The 15,319-nt window shown below is 37.4% G+C and overlaps 1 protein-coding gene across 7 annotated transcripts in view; it reads right to left on the bottom strand.

Moving 5' to 3' along the window:
* Nucleotides 1-4,385: 4,385 nt before the first annotated feature.
* Nucleotides 4,386-15,319, bottom strand: part of B3galnt1 (beta-1,3-N-acetylgalactosaminyltransferase 1 (globoside blood group)) — a 31,007-nt gene continuing 20,073 nt past the window's right edge. For 3 of the 7 annotated variants that reach the window (XM_048802963.1, XM_015496401.2, XM_048802964.1), the window contains 3 exons: nucleotides 12,628-12,694; nucleotides 9,004-9,091; nucleotides 4,386-6,501 (listed from right to left, as the gene is read on the bottom strand). In XM_048802963.1, the coding sequence (XP_048658920.1) occupies nucleotides 5,472-6,467 (996 nt within the window). In that variant the 5' untranslated portion in view covers nucleotides 6,468-6,501; nucleotides 9,004-9,091; nucleotides 12,628-12,694 and the 3' untranslated portion in view covers nucleotides 4,386-5,471. Of the gene's footprint in view, nucleotides 6,502-9,003; nucleotides 9,124-12,627; nucleotides 12,695-15,319 lie in introns of all 7 variants that reach the window. The other 4 variants (XM_048802960.1, XM_015496400.2, XM_048802962.1 and 1 more) reach the window with 2 other exon arrangements.

The raw sequence follows: 15,319 nt of genomic DNA, 5'->3' as shown, positions 1-15,319 counted from the left end.
TCTACCCTGCCTTCCACTGGTATGAAAGGCAACAGTGAAACAGAGGGTTCAATTGAGACATTTTGGAAATTCCTTATGGGTAACACACAACAGAGGTAGAATGCACAGGTAGAAAGAAGTGTCAGATGCGGGGAGAGAAGGCTTGGCTCCAGGCACAAAACAATTCCTTGATAAGAAATATTTTCATTATCTATTTATCAAACCACCCCCAAAATTGGTAGCATAAAGCAAAATTTATGATTTCTTAATATTTTGTGAGTTTATAAGGATCCATTGGGAAGCCCTCAATTAGGGACTCATGCAAACTTGTTGTCTGAAGACTCCAGGATGAGGTCTTCACTTCATGTCTGGTGCATCAGCTGCCTCAGCAGGAGCAATGGAGGATGGCTGGGCATCTCCCTCGCACATGGCCTCTCCATGTGGCTGACCTGGGCTTCCTTGCAGCACAGCGTCTCAGGGAAGTTAGACTTCTTTTGGAAACATGCAGTCCAAAAGGAGGAGCCACAAGCTGCAAGCTTCTTTTGACCTGTTCTTGGGAGTTACACAGCATCTTTTGTCTGAAAGTTTCAGTTGATTACAGGGGGATTGCTCTGAGTGAGCATGGGTGGGATCTATACAAAGAAGCACATCAGTGGGTTCACTGGAGGTTTTACCTTTCAAGACCATTACCACAAGAAGTAACTGGCAAGTTCCTAGGAGCAGCAATGTCAGATTTTGAATTTGAAGATCTTGAATTTCCCAGGTAGTAATTATCTTTATGATTTTCAAACTATGTAAAATGCTAAAATTCACAGCAATCTTGTATTAGCGAGGCTTTGGGAGGGAAATAAAAGTAGGTGAAGTAAAGCTGAAGTTCTCTGAAAAAACAAAAAGAAAATTCATTTATATTAAAGATTCTGCAGACTGGTTGACCTTGGCTGAGTAGAATATCCTGACAGTGGAGAGATGGAATGTTTTAGCTCGAGAGCCAAAATTATCTTTGGCTATCCTAATCCCTTTAAGTCATTTGCTTTCAACCTCTGACCTAACATCCTCCTATTTAGGTAAAACTCTGAGAATATTTCACTAAGCTTAACAGACCTGTAGCCTCCACCAACCCTAAAGCTAAAAATGCTGTAACATCTCAAATCTATAGAAAAGATTTCTCCTCTTTGCTGTAGTCTACCTACCTAAGACCCCCACCAAGTGTTTTGTAATGGTACTTTTGTTCTGTGGCTATAAAAGTTCACCTTTTCCATGGCGAAACACATCATTCAGGGTAAGTTGAATCCATGTTCCTGGGCAATGGTCACTCGAGTATATCTGTCTCAGAATGAATTATTTATTTCCTCTAGAATTATTTGATATTGACAATGCCATCATCTAAGAGAAGTATGAGAAGAGGTGACAGAGCCACAGGCTACAAGGGCCATAGCTAGGAAAGGGTGGTGGTAGAGGCAGGCTGTGGCTGACAAGAATCATAAGCCACTTCCCTACTCTCTTATCTTCACACTGTGGCTTATGGACTTCCTAAAGTGTAGTACATGGGGCTGAAAACTTCTATTTGGATATTGATGAGAGGGGAAGGATCAAGGATTTGGTTATATATAAGGGTACACAGAGCTCAGACCTCATTACACATTTACCTCTCGAATCTTTATTTTAGATAAATTTGGGCTCATAACAAAAAGCCTATAACTTAATACACACCAGCATTTGCCATTTATTTTGATGGACTCACAAATTTAACTACACATGGGAAAATCCAAGCAAGGGAGTGTGATGGAGTCCCAATGAGAGTTGGTCTTTGACTCACAAAAAATCCAATTGATTTAATGTAAAAGATATGAAGTCCAAGTGGATTATAGGATACACGAGCCCCAAATGTGGCTTGCCACATTTTCCATATTCAGCTTCCTATCCTTTTATCTCCATCCTGCAATAATTGCCTACCAGACCTCAAGAAAATAAGCTGCATCACCACCTCATGCTCAGAAGTATTTTCAATATAAATAGCTCAGTTCTGCCTGCTGTGTATCTGGAGAGTTGATGGAAACACAATAATGCCAAGGCCATTTAGGGTAGAACTAAGGAAAGATTAAGGAGGGTGAAAAGCAGAGCTCTCTGAGAAGGGCAAAACCCCAAAGCATCAATTCCAAGTGAGCCAGAAAAACTTCTACTTGAGCCAGCTCAAAATATGTGTTAATTTTCCATTGCTCTGACAAAATACTTGAGATGATAATTAACTTAAAAGGAGGAAAGGTTTATTTTAGCCTACAGTTTCAGTTCATGGTCTCTTGGCTCCAATGCTTTTCAGTCTGTGGCAAGACAGAATATCACAGCAGAAAAGCACTGTTCACCTCATGGTGGCCAGGACATGACACAGAGGGAGGGGTAGGGACCAGGGTCCCCATATCCCCTTCAAGGGCATGCTCCCAATGACCTAACTTCCTTCCATAAGATCCAGCCTTCTAAAGGTTCCACCACCTCCCAATAGTTCCACAGGCTGGTGACCAAGACTTTAGTATATAGGTGTTTCAGGGACATTTAAGATCCAAACCCTAACAAAACCACAGGCCCCTGAGTCCCCTTTCCTTTTCACACAGTAGTACAGATTACAATGATGCACTAGATTCATCCCCTATGACCTGCAGTTACTTCCTGTGAGAGGAATCCACTTCTCCATCCCTGTCACTGGGTTTAGGATTGAATTTGTTTTGGCCAGTGGATGTATATGCCACTGTATTTCACCAGCTGCTTTTTTCCTTCCCTCTATGAGAATCATGAGTTCCAGGCAGGAGCTGCCTTTCAGCCTGTGTTCTGGAACGAGAAGACACAGGGAGCAGGACCTCAGTCAACCACGCACAACCAGTGAAAGGCAATGTGGGTTTAAAGAAAACATGATGGTCCTCACCCCTGAGACCTAGATGTTCCCGCAGCATAATCTTGTGTGTGTGTGTGTGGGGGGGGGCGGGGGTGCTGGAGATTGAATCCAGGGCCTTGTGCATGTGAGACAAGCACTCTACCAACTGAGCTATATCCCCAGCCCACCTGCAGCATAATCTAACAAAAGCTAACTAAGGTGCTAGGGGTCACAGACTTAGTGCTCACAGCAAGTGAAGCAGAGTATGTGGTAAGACCATGGGATGACCAGGTTGTGGTAGCTGGGATGGACGCACAGTGTAAGGGTAGATTCCAGTATTAAACTTAGTTATATGGAGCTCATAACCCACTTGAATCAAAGTGTGAAATATGATATATCAAGAATTATGTAATGTTTTGAACAGCCAACAATAAAAAATAAATAAAAAAAACATAAAATTCTTCTTCAGTGTATTTAAGATAAAGACTGCTTTAAAAATATTGAAGGCTAGTATTGTAGCACAGTGGTAGAAGGCTTGCCTCGTATGTATGAAGCTATGAGTTAAATCTTTAGAACTGCCCCCCACCAAAAGAAGTCGAATATTTTTAAGACCAAAAAGCTAAAAACATTATAAGTAAAGAGTCAGGCTAGTGGTAGCTGACTTACTATGTAATTAGAAACTTATGAATTAATAAAAATGATCAGAATAAAGGAAAAAAAAATAAACTTAGTTATATGAGTTAAAATTTAAAAAGGCTGCTGATTTGGTTAGCCACCACAGGGCTAATATTTACTACCTGAAAGGTTAAGAAACATACAGGTAAAAATGAAAAATACAATGACCCAACTGTTTTTCATAATTGTTTTAGAGATCTCCTAGGAATCTTTAGTTCAGAAGGAACAATCCTTTAAACTCTGGGTCCTCCCTACCCAGGTCTTTTCTTAGAATGAAAGGAAATTATTTTTTTATTTTAAAAGTTCTCTCTAAAAATCCTGAGTTAGATTCTCAAGCTTCAATATAATCTGCAACACTGATCAAATGTAATCATCAGTCTTTAAAGTGACTTCTATACACAATGGGGATTACCAAGGGCATAAATTGATTCCATGGAGCATTTCATTTAATTGATTTTATCATAACTGTATCAGGTCTGATCCCAGGAAAAAAGAAATAGCCTTGTTATAGAGAACCACAGATTATGGCAGCTTTAATTTAGGTTAGATTTTTCATATAGGTGAATTGTAAATATCTGAGTATTACAAGAGCTGACTACATACTTTCAAGCTTTTATTTCCTGTCAAAGGATTTGATATTTTGCTCTCTTATAATTAAGAAGAAAGGATTACTTATCTCAAATCAATTCTAACAGAAAATTGTATAATCCCAGGAATATGGGGCAATACTCCTTTTTAACCTACTCTAAGCATTTCCAACAAAGGATACATCAGTGCTTCTATGAAAGCACATGGGACATAAATCAGACGTGACTTCAGACTACGTATAAGGCCCTTTTTGATTACAAACAATAACAGCAACATCTTGTTTCTTTTTTTTCCTCTTTATTCACAAGTTGATTGTTAATGAGAAAACACACAGGGTAAGATTAACATTGCAACTTGGATCTTCAGTCTTGTTTTTCTAACCCAAATACTGATAAAGGACACTCTTCTCATAACATTCTGTCCTCTCCCTTCTTTTGTGCCTTCAGAGTCCTTTCTAAAAGGAAATACACTGCCTGGCATTCTATATAATTTCTAAGTTCCAGGGGAAAAATGAAACAGATAAAGTGATATCTAAGAACACTGAGAACTATAGCTTCAAAAACAAGACAATAACTCAGATTTTCTTGCTTTAATTATTCTTTACATTACCACAGTAAAATATAAAATGAAGTCCAAGAGAGTACTGATACTCAATAAATGAACTATGACTTTCACATTAATGGGGCTATCAATAATAAACTGATCAATGAAGTAACTGGAACAAAGCTCAAATATAAAAATTGATTCACTATTCTATTATACAGTATTGAAACCACCATAATAACATTTTAAACACCCAGAAAGTTTGAAGTAACATTAAATAATAACTGGTAACTCCAAAATGCCGCAACATCTTTAAGTGCCTTCTGAATGACCAAAAACAGATATAATTAATTTTGTTCAGTATAATGTCAGTGAAGTTTTTTTTTTTACACAGAACTATATAGTTTTTAAAAATTGGTAACCCATGTAAGATACACACTAAACCCTTAAGTGACTAAACTGTTCAATAAATAGAACACACTGCTTTGCTGTTACGGACTAATGAGCTTATAATTAAGAAAACCCTTTTAGGAAATTCTAGTCTATAGAATGACATGTTCAATGTTTGGCCCTATTAATTTTCAGGCAAAAACCTTATTCCTTTATAAGATATTTAATTCCTCTGAATACCACTTTTAAGGGACTTGAATTTTGTCAAAATAAATCACTAGTAATGTGTGGCCCTCCAATCTATGGGTTCTCCATGATCTCAGTTCAGTGTGAGCCAGCACACTGACTTTTCCATGAGTTCTCCACAGCACCAACTTTAAGACTTTTCCACAAAGCATCCTGCCCTTCTCTAGATTTTTGGTAGAGTGTAAAGTTAATAATGGCATGTGGTATTCCTTAGCATAACCTGCCAAAATGTGATGATTTCCTTGGAAGAAAAGCCATGGGCTGCAATCACACGTCTGAGTTGACAGACATCCAAATGGATTCTATATAAAAAGAAAAGGTTTGTGTCTTCTGGAATATGAATGTCCACTTTTAACAAATTCAAACAGATCCCGACATAAACATCTTCGAACTTGATGGGTTTTACATGACCCATCATTTCATAGATCCTTGGCACCAAATCTCTGGACATTATATAACCCAGCCCACTGCAGTAGGGAGGGAACACCTTGAAAGGATACTCCTGGTATGAAATATGGTTTTTCTGGTAAAATCCTCTGTAGGAGTAATTATCAATGAGAGGATAACCTGTGAAAAACTTCTCTGAGTGGTTTAAATTTAAAAGATACTTCACTAAATTACCAGTATTGATGAAAACGTCAGTGTCTGTCTTCATGATGTACTTGGCATTGGGGCAAAACTCAGTTACCCACCTGAAAGCCATAATGGTTTTCAAGGTCAGGTTGTTATATGTGTCTAAAAAATCTTGTCGTATTATGTCACCATAAAGAAGGTGCTCCTCTTCTAAGGACAACGCTAACATTTTGTCTTCCCTTTCAGCTTGCTGGCCTAGTAAGAAAAATGTAAGAACCTCATATCCCCACCAAGACTTTTTTTCACCCCAAGTAACCCTAATGGCCTGCCTGGCTTTCACATCTGAGGGGTGTGAGGTCACTAGGATGACCAGAAATGGGTTTTGATGAGAGCAGTTTGAATGCTCTCGAAGTGTAAAGTGAAAGTCTTGTCTATAAATTGGCTCATACTCATAGAAGTACATCCAGTTCACACGCTCTATCACGTTATAGTGGGGAAGGCTGAGGTACCACATCACAAGGAAACTCAGGAGAGACAGCAGCAGAAGGCTCCATTTGAGGGATCTCAGTGACATCCTACTGGGAAGGGTAGTTAAGAGAGTCAGGGCCATCCACAGCAGCTGGGAAGGACGTAAGGCACAGGTTCTAGAAGATTTATAAAAAATTGGGTTAGCACTCCACCATTAAAAACATATTTTCAATTGGTATTTGAGAACAAAGGATGCAAAGCAAAACCCCAAATCCTGACTTGAATGAATCTACTTAACTTCATTTAACTATAAGCAAATGATACCAACAATCAAAAGTGTACTTTAGCTTTTACATCAAGACCAAGGTTAAGACATATCTTTCAATTATTTTGAAATGAATACTTCTTATCCTATACAAATAACTGTCTTTTATGAAATACGATTTTTTTTCTTAGATGCCTGGAAGGACAGAAAGAGATGAGTAATGGTAAATTTAAAAATTAATCTACAATAAAAACAAATGAAATTGCGTTTCTTCTCTTTTTGCTGCCATGGAAAAGAAAATGCAGTAAACAGTTTGATGCAAGGATGTATTACTAGCAACATGTCCAAATAAACCAAGGGTCTTTCTCAGCTGTATGATCTGATTCTACCAAATCTGGAGTAAGGGAAACCCTATGGCAAAAAAATATTTTATTTATACCGCCACTCTCCCTCCTTGGTTGTGTCTCAATTTCCTGTGCCTTTTGTATGTTGGGAAATGGTCTGGGTGTCACTGCTGCTCATAATTAGAAACCACTGAAAGCCCCCAATGAAGCATCCAGGGGAAAAAGTCTGTCTTTAGTATTTTCACGTTTCCCATTCCAATCTATTCAGAAATCACACACCAGATCAGAATCATGCAAGGGAACACTTCTAAGAACACTTGCTTTTACCAAAAGTCCAGTTGAGACAAGGAAACAGAGCTATGTGATTCAGCACCTTCAGACTGGCTTTCGCTCTGGCTCCAGACCCCACAGGGCTTTTGTGCGCCTATGGACGGCCCAAGGTCAAGAGTGCCTAAATACTCACTGGACATGGTCTGTGTCAACAGACTGCACCAAACACTAATGAGACCAAAGAAATAGGTCTCTCTAGGAAGAAAAGAAAATCCCAAGGCAACAGTTCAACGTGGCAGGAGAGTACAGTACAGACTGCTTCCATCAAATGCTAAGGAATTTCAGTGAAAGGGGCAGATTGATAACATGAGAAGGAGGAGGCTGAGGAGGCTTCTCATAGCTGTCCCTTCACCAACAATTATCTGGGCAATGGTTCCTGGGAATTCAGAATTTGCTGCAGAGGATGAACATTAATGTCAAAGCTTCTACCTTGGAATGACCTTAGGGTGTCTGAACACACAGCTTTTCTGCCTCTTCATACATATGAGTATGACCAGATCTTAACACGCCTTGCCTTCTCCATGAGGCCATACTCACTTGCCCTGATTACTTCTGGACCCAATAATCTTTTCTATTTTTATTGCTTTCTACATATGAAGTCACACAATGTAATGGAATGTTTCAGTAAACTGTCCCCCGTTTGGTCGCATGTATATACATGTCTTGTCTCCTCACTTACATTCTATTGTCTTTCTTGGCAAAAACAATTTTTCTCAAGAGTCAAAGCACAAGACAGAGGAAGGCCCACAGAAAGAGTGCAGTGGACACTGACATACTATTTGCATTTGAATAAGAATACTATTGTAGGTCTGTCCACCCAACTCCCATCCTCCTCTAATCCCTTAATAGCCATAAACAGTACATGAAAGAAGCAGGAAATAGGATAGTTTTAGAATGAAAATTTTAGACGTAAAATTAACACTAGGTTTACATGTTTTTTTCCTCACTTGTCTACTCACTCCATGTCTACTCACTGCATGACCCTTAGGGGCAACATTTACATTTCAGCCACTGACAACTTACACATTTATTACAATAGTTGTAAAATGCCAGTCTTATGTCTCAGTCTAACAAATCAGCATAGTACAACAAATTTCATAGAAACAAGAGGAAAGTGTTCTAACGTGCACCATTTTATAATTGCACATGGGCAATGGAGGCCCTGTTACTCTTCAATAATGGGAAGAACTAAAAACAGCAAGTCTTATTACAATAAGTTATTTTTATACATTCTATAACCCATGGTTTCTGAAAGTGAAAAGGTGACAATGGTTATGATATTCACTGTGTATGGGCTCATGAAGAAAATAAACCAGCAGAAAAAGAGAAGTTACCCAACCCCAAAGTGGGAAAAGATCAGACTTTCAGTCACCGACTACACAGGTGGCTCTGAAGGCAGAAAGACCAGAGTCCACACTCGAGCTCTGTCCTTTACCAACCAGGGCAGTGAGGTTTGTTATGATCCTTTCAGAGCCTTGGGTTTCCTGTCGCCCTGCTGGAGCCATCAGTACAGTGCAAACAAATGATAATACATGCAAGGCCTCTGGGCTGTGATAGGTGTCCATCAACAAAGACCTGCGCTCAGCTGCTGTTCCCCCGTTGGCACCTACGCCATCCTATCTGTGTTCTCTAAATTGATTTTTATTGTCAAAAGGGATTCTAAAGAAATAATCTTGAAAAATCTATATTACTTGAACAACAGTACATTTAAAGGCCACAAGTCTATTTCTATTTCTTACCTTCTTAATTTATTTCTTCTGAGGACCTTCAGTTTCACCCAGTGAACATTCAGCAGAAGGCAGCTGTCAAAAATAATGCTTGAAATTTCTATAAGATATGTAAGAAAAACCAGCATTCACCTATGAATCAAGGGATTAAGAGTCAAAGAGAGGAAGGGAAAAGACTAGGCATTTTCTGAACTAAGAATATCTGTTTAAATAAAAACTTAAAAAAAAAACTACTTGTTCACAGAATTCACAGTTGATGGTATCATCATGCCAAAAGGACACATGGCATTAAAAACCAGTACAGACTCAAGACTTAAATATGTATCTAGGGGTTGGGGATTTTCTCAGAGTTAGGCTGCATTGCACAAGGCCCTGGGTTTTACCCCTAGTACTGAGGCAAAAAGCAAACACCTGTATCTACATTCTCTCATCCCCTGGTATCTTCTGTCGCACTTCTTTGATAAAGAACCGAGGTCACTAAAAGAAGTACAACAGGCAACTACAGTGAGACACTCTATTTGTGTCTACTCTTTCTCTGATCCATAATCAAATTCACAGAAGGCAGCGCTGATGTGTATATGCCAATTACCCCTTTGCAGCCCACTCCTGCCCCTTTAGTATCTCTCTGTTTGTGAAAACTCAAAACTTAAGACACATTAATAAACTGACAAGCAGCAAGGCACAATTGAGTCTGCTTATATCTTTTTTTTTCCTGCTGGTCAAGTTTAAAACCAGAGGAGGATATGAGAAATGGGGAGACACTGACATATATCACTCCTTATACCGAAAACATACTCCACAGGCACTAAAGAGTCAAAGATGGGAGAAAAATAAACCTGTGGAAACACCAAAATAAAATATGGAATTCTCATAGATTAATACAAAGATAAACACGAAAAGAAATGGCCAACATGGCAATTCTCAAAAGAAGAATACAAATGGTTACTAAAGTAAGAAAAGATGTTTGTGATAGTTTGTATATTGAATGTGTCCCAAAGGGTCATGTGTTAAAGGCTTGGTCCCCAAACTTTAGTAGGTGGGGCCTAGTGGAAAAAAGTCAGGGGGCATGGCCTGGAAGGAGATTCTGCAACCCCTGCCCTTCCTGTCTCTGCTTGCTTCCTGGTTGCCCTGAGGTAAACAGGCCTCCTCTGTCGCTGTTCCTGCCATGATGTATGTGTTGCCTCACTACCAGCTCAAAACCAACAGTCAAACGACCATGGACTAAAACCTCTGTAACTGTGAGCCAAAATACTACCCCTCTTATTCTGGTAACAGAGATTGAACCTAGGAATACTTAACCACTGGGCCAGCACTTTTTTTTTTTTGGAATCATGACCTCGCTAAGTTGCTGAGGCTGGCTTTGAACTTGCGCTTCTCTTGCCTCAGCCTCCCAAGGTGTGGAATTACAGGCAGGTGCCACACTGCTGGCAAACCTTTCCTTCTTAAAAGTTAATTATCCCAGGTATTCTGTCAGTGATAGAAGGCTAACACAATGTTCAAATACAATGAGAAGAGATATTCTCACAAAAAATTCCAAACTAGCTCATTTAAAAAAAAAATACTAAATAGCATGCATGGGGGGGAAAAGAAATTCTTGTGGACATTCTCATATACTGTCTAGAGACATTTAAAAACATTTTATTATAACCTTAAAATTTTTCATTTTTTATGGATATATTTGTTTTTATTTATGGTGTATAGTGTTGTAATTCAATACATGGATAAAATGGGTAATGATCAGATCAGGGTTAAAGGCATTTTCTACCTCCTCAAATATTAGCATTTCTATGGGCTGGGAACCTTCAAATTCTTCTCTTCATTTATTTTGAAAGGTATAATTAATTGTTATAAACTATACTTACCACACTATGCTATAAGACACTAGAGCTATTCCCCTTTTTAACTATACTTTGGTACTTATTATTCACCTTCTTTCTATCTTCCTCCCTTCCACTTTTCCCTTCTTCTAGTCACCTCTCTTCTACTCTCTACTTGTATGTGACCAATTTTTTTTAGCTTCCACTCATGAGTAAGAACATGCAGTATTTGTCTTTCTAAGCTTGGCTTCTTTCACTTAACTTAATGCCCGCCAGTTCCATTCATGTTGCCTCAAATGACAGGGTTTCATCCTTTTTATGGATGAATAATATTTCATTGTGTACGTGTACCACATTATTTTTATCTATTCATCCACTGATGGACTTCTTGGTTAGTTTCTTGGCTAATGTAAATAGTGATATAATAAACAGGCAGGTATCTCTTTTCCTTTGGATATACTGAGAATTAGTACTGCTGAATCATGCCTAAATAAAAACAAAGCCCAAAACCTGGGTTTAATGCCTTCATGACTCAAAGTTCCACTGAATGGTAATGACCTTAAGCTAGAAGTTAGGATCCTGACTTTTATCTTGTCCTGGTTTTCCCCTAAATCTGTGATCATGTATAATTCATGACATTTTTATTAGTTACTATTCTCCATTATTTCAGTACATATTATTTCAACACAAGAATAATTTTAAAAACCCATTTAAAACACTATAATCTCATAATGTCTCTCTTATACACACATACACATATACATGAATAGGTTTAACAGTTTATAAAGTGTTAAAATAAAGTTATTCCCCCCCGCAATAATCCTGTATGGTAGGTGAGATGGTTTTACTAATAATTATTTTGTAGATGAATTTTAGAGAATTCAGATGAAATGAAAATGAAATAAAGACATCTTAAAACAGACTAGGACTTATAAAGCCCTCATTTTCTTGCTCAAATAAGTCCTTTTTTAAAAAAAATATCTTTATTTTTTAGTTGTAGATGGGCAATACCTTTATTTGTTTATTTTTATGTGGTACTGAGGCTCAAACCCAATGCCTCACACATGCTAGGCAAGTGCTCTACCACTGGAGCCATAGTCCTAGCCCCAATTAAGTCCTTTAATACGAAGAAAAACTGAACTTGGGGAAAGAATGGAATGTAAGAACAATAAATTATTAAAAGATACTGAAAACTAATAACTATAAACAACAAGGAAGAGAACAAGAGAACAAAACCAAATTTATTTCCACATGGTTTAAAAAAAAAAGTAAAATCAAAGTCAAAAATGATATTGTGTCTGCAAAAAAGATGTTTCAGAGGAAAACTAAAATATACTAACACACTTGGCCGATCCAGGAGGAATAAGGAGATACTGATAAGCCTTAACATTTTGCTAAAAAATTCACTGAAGAACGTGTATTAAGGTGGGCCTGGTGGTGCACACCTATAATTCCCAGCAACTCAGGAGGCTGAGGCAGGAGGATTGAAAGTTTGAGGCTAATCTCAGGAACTCAGCAGGACCCTGTCTCAAAATAAAATGAGGTGTGGGTATAGCTCAGTGGTAGAGAATGATGGGTTCAATCTCCAGTATCATAGGGAGAAAAAAAAAGAATGCATATTAATCTTCAGATTGACCATTGAAGGAATGAATTTGGAACATATGCCTTCTAAACTGAGAAAAGAAACAAAGCAAGTTATCTATTTAATGGAAGATAGGAAAAAGGAAAAAAAAAACAGAGAAAATGCATGGTCAATGGAAAACATGAAAGATGACAGAAGTAAATTTAAATATATTGTTAACTAAGGTAAATAACTCACCTACTAAAAAGGAGGCCTTCACAGACTGGCTTAAAATTCTGCTATAAACTGCTTATAAGACACACACCTAAAACAAAATAATACAAAATGTTTAAATATTAGGAAAAAGGAAAGAATATTATCAGCTGAAAATGCCAACTAAGAGAAGGCTTCTATAGTTAAGTTTTGACATCACATATGTATTTTTTAAATTTTTATTTGTTCTTTTTAGTTATACATTACAGTAGAATGTATTTTGATGTATATACATGGGTAATAAATTTTTGTGGTTGTACATGATTTAACATCACATATTCTAATTGAATGGCAACAAAGGGAATTATGTTCCTAATAGAAGGAACTATCCAAAAAGATAATTTACCAATCAAGAAGCTATGTAACCATGGGGTTGTGGCTTGGTGGCAGAATGCTCGCCTAATCAATGTGATCCTGCAACCTGTACACGTGGAAAAATGAGAATTTATACCCCATTTGAATCAAATGTATGATATGTCAAGATCATTGTATTGTCATGAGCAACTAATAAAAAATAAAATAAAATTTAATGAAAAAAAAAAAGAATAAAATGGGCTGGGGACATAGCTCAGTGGTAGAATATCCCTGGGTTCAATCCCCAGCACTGGGGTGGATGAGGAGGCAGGGAGAGGTAATTAGGTCAGGGGCTCCAGTCTTATGAAGGTATTAACATAGCTCCCCTGACAGTGGGAAGAGTGAACTGTTACTCCTCAGTCCCTCTTACACATCTACTCCTTCTGTACACGTCCATTTCCACTTCCACTTTCCTGCCACACATGGATCAACATATGGCCCTCCTCAGAAGCCAAGCAGATGCTGGCATCATGTTCTTGAACTTCCAAAACTATAAGCTAAATACATATTTTCTTTTAAGTGTTGTCCAATCTCTTGAAAAATGGTCTAAGACCCTAAGTAACTGATATAGCAAGCAAACAAAAATTAAGAATGTGTTTCAAATAATATTATTAATAATCTTGATCTAATAGAATTATTTAGCATCTTTCTTTTAATAAAAAGAAAAGAAATACAGTAGGCCATCCATATCCATGGGTGACACATGTATACAACCAACTGCAGATAAAAAATATTAGGAAAAATGTCTGTGCCAAACATGTGTAGGCTTATTCTCTTTGCCATGATTCCCTAAACAGAGTCTAACTATTTATGCTGTATTAGGTAATACAATTTACAAATTATTTAAAGTATACAGAAGGATATGTATAAGTTACATATAAATACCATACTGTTTTATATATGGGCCTTGAGCATAAGAGAACTTTGGTGTCCACAGGGGTCCTCGAACCAATCCCTCACAGATACTGAGAGACTACTATACTTTTTTAAAGACTGTATAAAACATTTATCAAAAAACTGGTATCAGATTACACAGACCACTCAATAGTTCTAAAAACACAACTGAGTATAGGCTACATTCTGTAATCACAATATAATTACAAATCAACAACAAAAATGTATGAAAAACATTTTAAAAATTTGTTTAGGGCCTGGGATGTAGCTCAGTGGTAAATCACTTGCCTAGCATGCATGAGGCCCTGAGTTCAATCCTTAGCACTGTAGAAAAAAAGTTTTGTTAGAAACTTAAAATAATCACACAGACAATTTTGGTTTACCCCACAAATTTAAAGAGACTATCACACTATACATTATTTCAGATATCTGCAGATGAACAGTGACAATGCAGTATATCTCAATGAAGCAGATATTACACCAATCCTTAACTTGAAAATTACTGATGAGGTGGGGAGACAAGTATTCTTTTTCCTGGTTTTAAAGAATGATCTATAGAGGAATAGACAAAGGGGAATGAAAGGAAGGGATGAGGGAAGGAATAGGAAAAGTCAGTGGAATAAACCTGACCTAACTTTCCTATGTATGTATACAAATTTATGACAGTGAATCATCATGTACATCCATAAAACACTAATTTTTTTAAAAAAATCTGTAAGTATACAGCAGAAAGATTAGTAGAACCGAGGGAACAGAACAGGAGGATGGGAGAGGAAAGAAGTACTGGAGACTGAATTAGAACAAATTATATTCTGTGATTTTATAACTATATTGTAGTGTGTTCTATTATTACGTATAACTAAAAAAAACAATAAAAAAATGATACAATGGAAATAGGGGTGCACACCTTAATCCTAGCTATTTAGGAGGGCTAAAGCAGGAGGACTGCAAGTTCAAGGCCAACAGCAACTTAGTGAGACACTATCTCAAAATAAAAAATTAACGGAGCTGGGGACATAGCTCATTGGTAGAGCACCCCTGAGATTCAATTCCTAGTACAAAAATCATCATCATATCATCATCATTACTTGTTTTTCAAGGGAAGCAAACAGCTTTGGTTGAAAAAGGAAAAACTTTTTATAGAAAAACGTAGATGGAATGACAGAACAACAAAACTGCCTCATTTTGCAACATCTCATGAAATTACAGATTCAGTGTTTTATTTTTTTATTTTTTTAAATTTTTTTATTGTTGGTTGTTCAAAACATTACAAATTTCTTGACATATCATATTCCACACTTTGATTCAAGTGGGTTATGAACTCCCACCTTCACCCCATACACAGATTGCAGAATCACATCAGTTACACATCCATTGATTTACATATTGCCATACTAGTGTCTGTTGTGCTCCGCTGCCTTTCCCATCC

Source organism: Marmota marmota, unplaced genomic scaffold, assembly GCF_001458135.2.
Source record: "Marmota marmota marmota unplaced genomic scaffold, marMar, whole genome shotgun sequence".
Taxonomy (NCBI): domain Eukaryota; kingdom Metazoa; phylum Chordata; class Mammalia; order Rodentia; family Sciuridae; genus Marmota; species Marmota marmota.
Note: the sequence above shows the minus strand (reverse complement) of the source record. Positions and strands in the feature narration are given on the sequence as shown.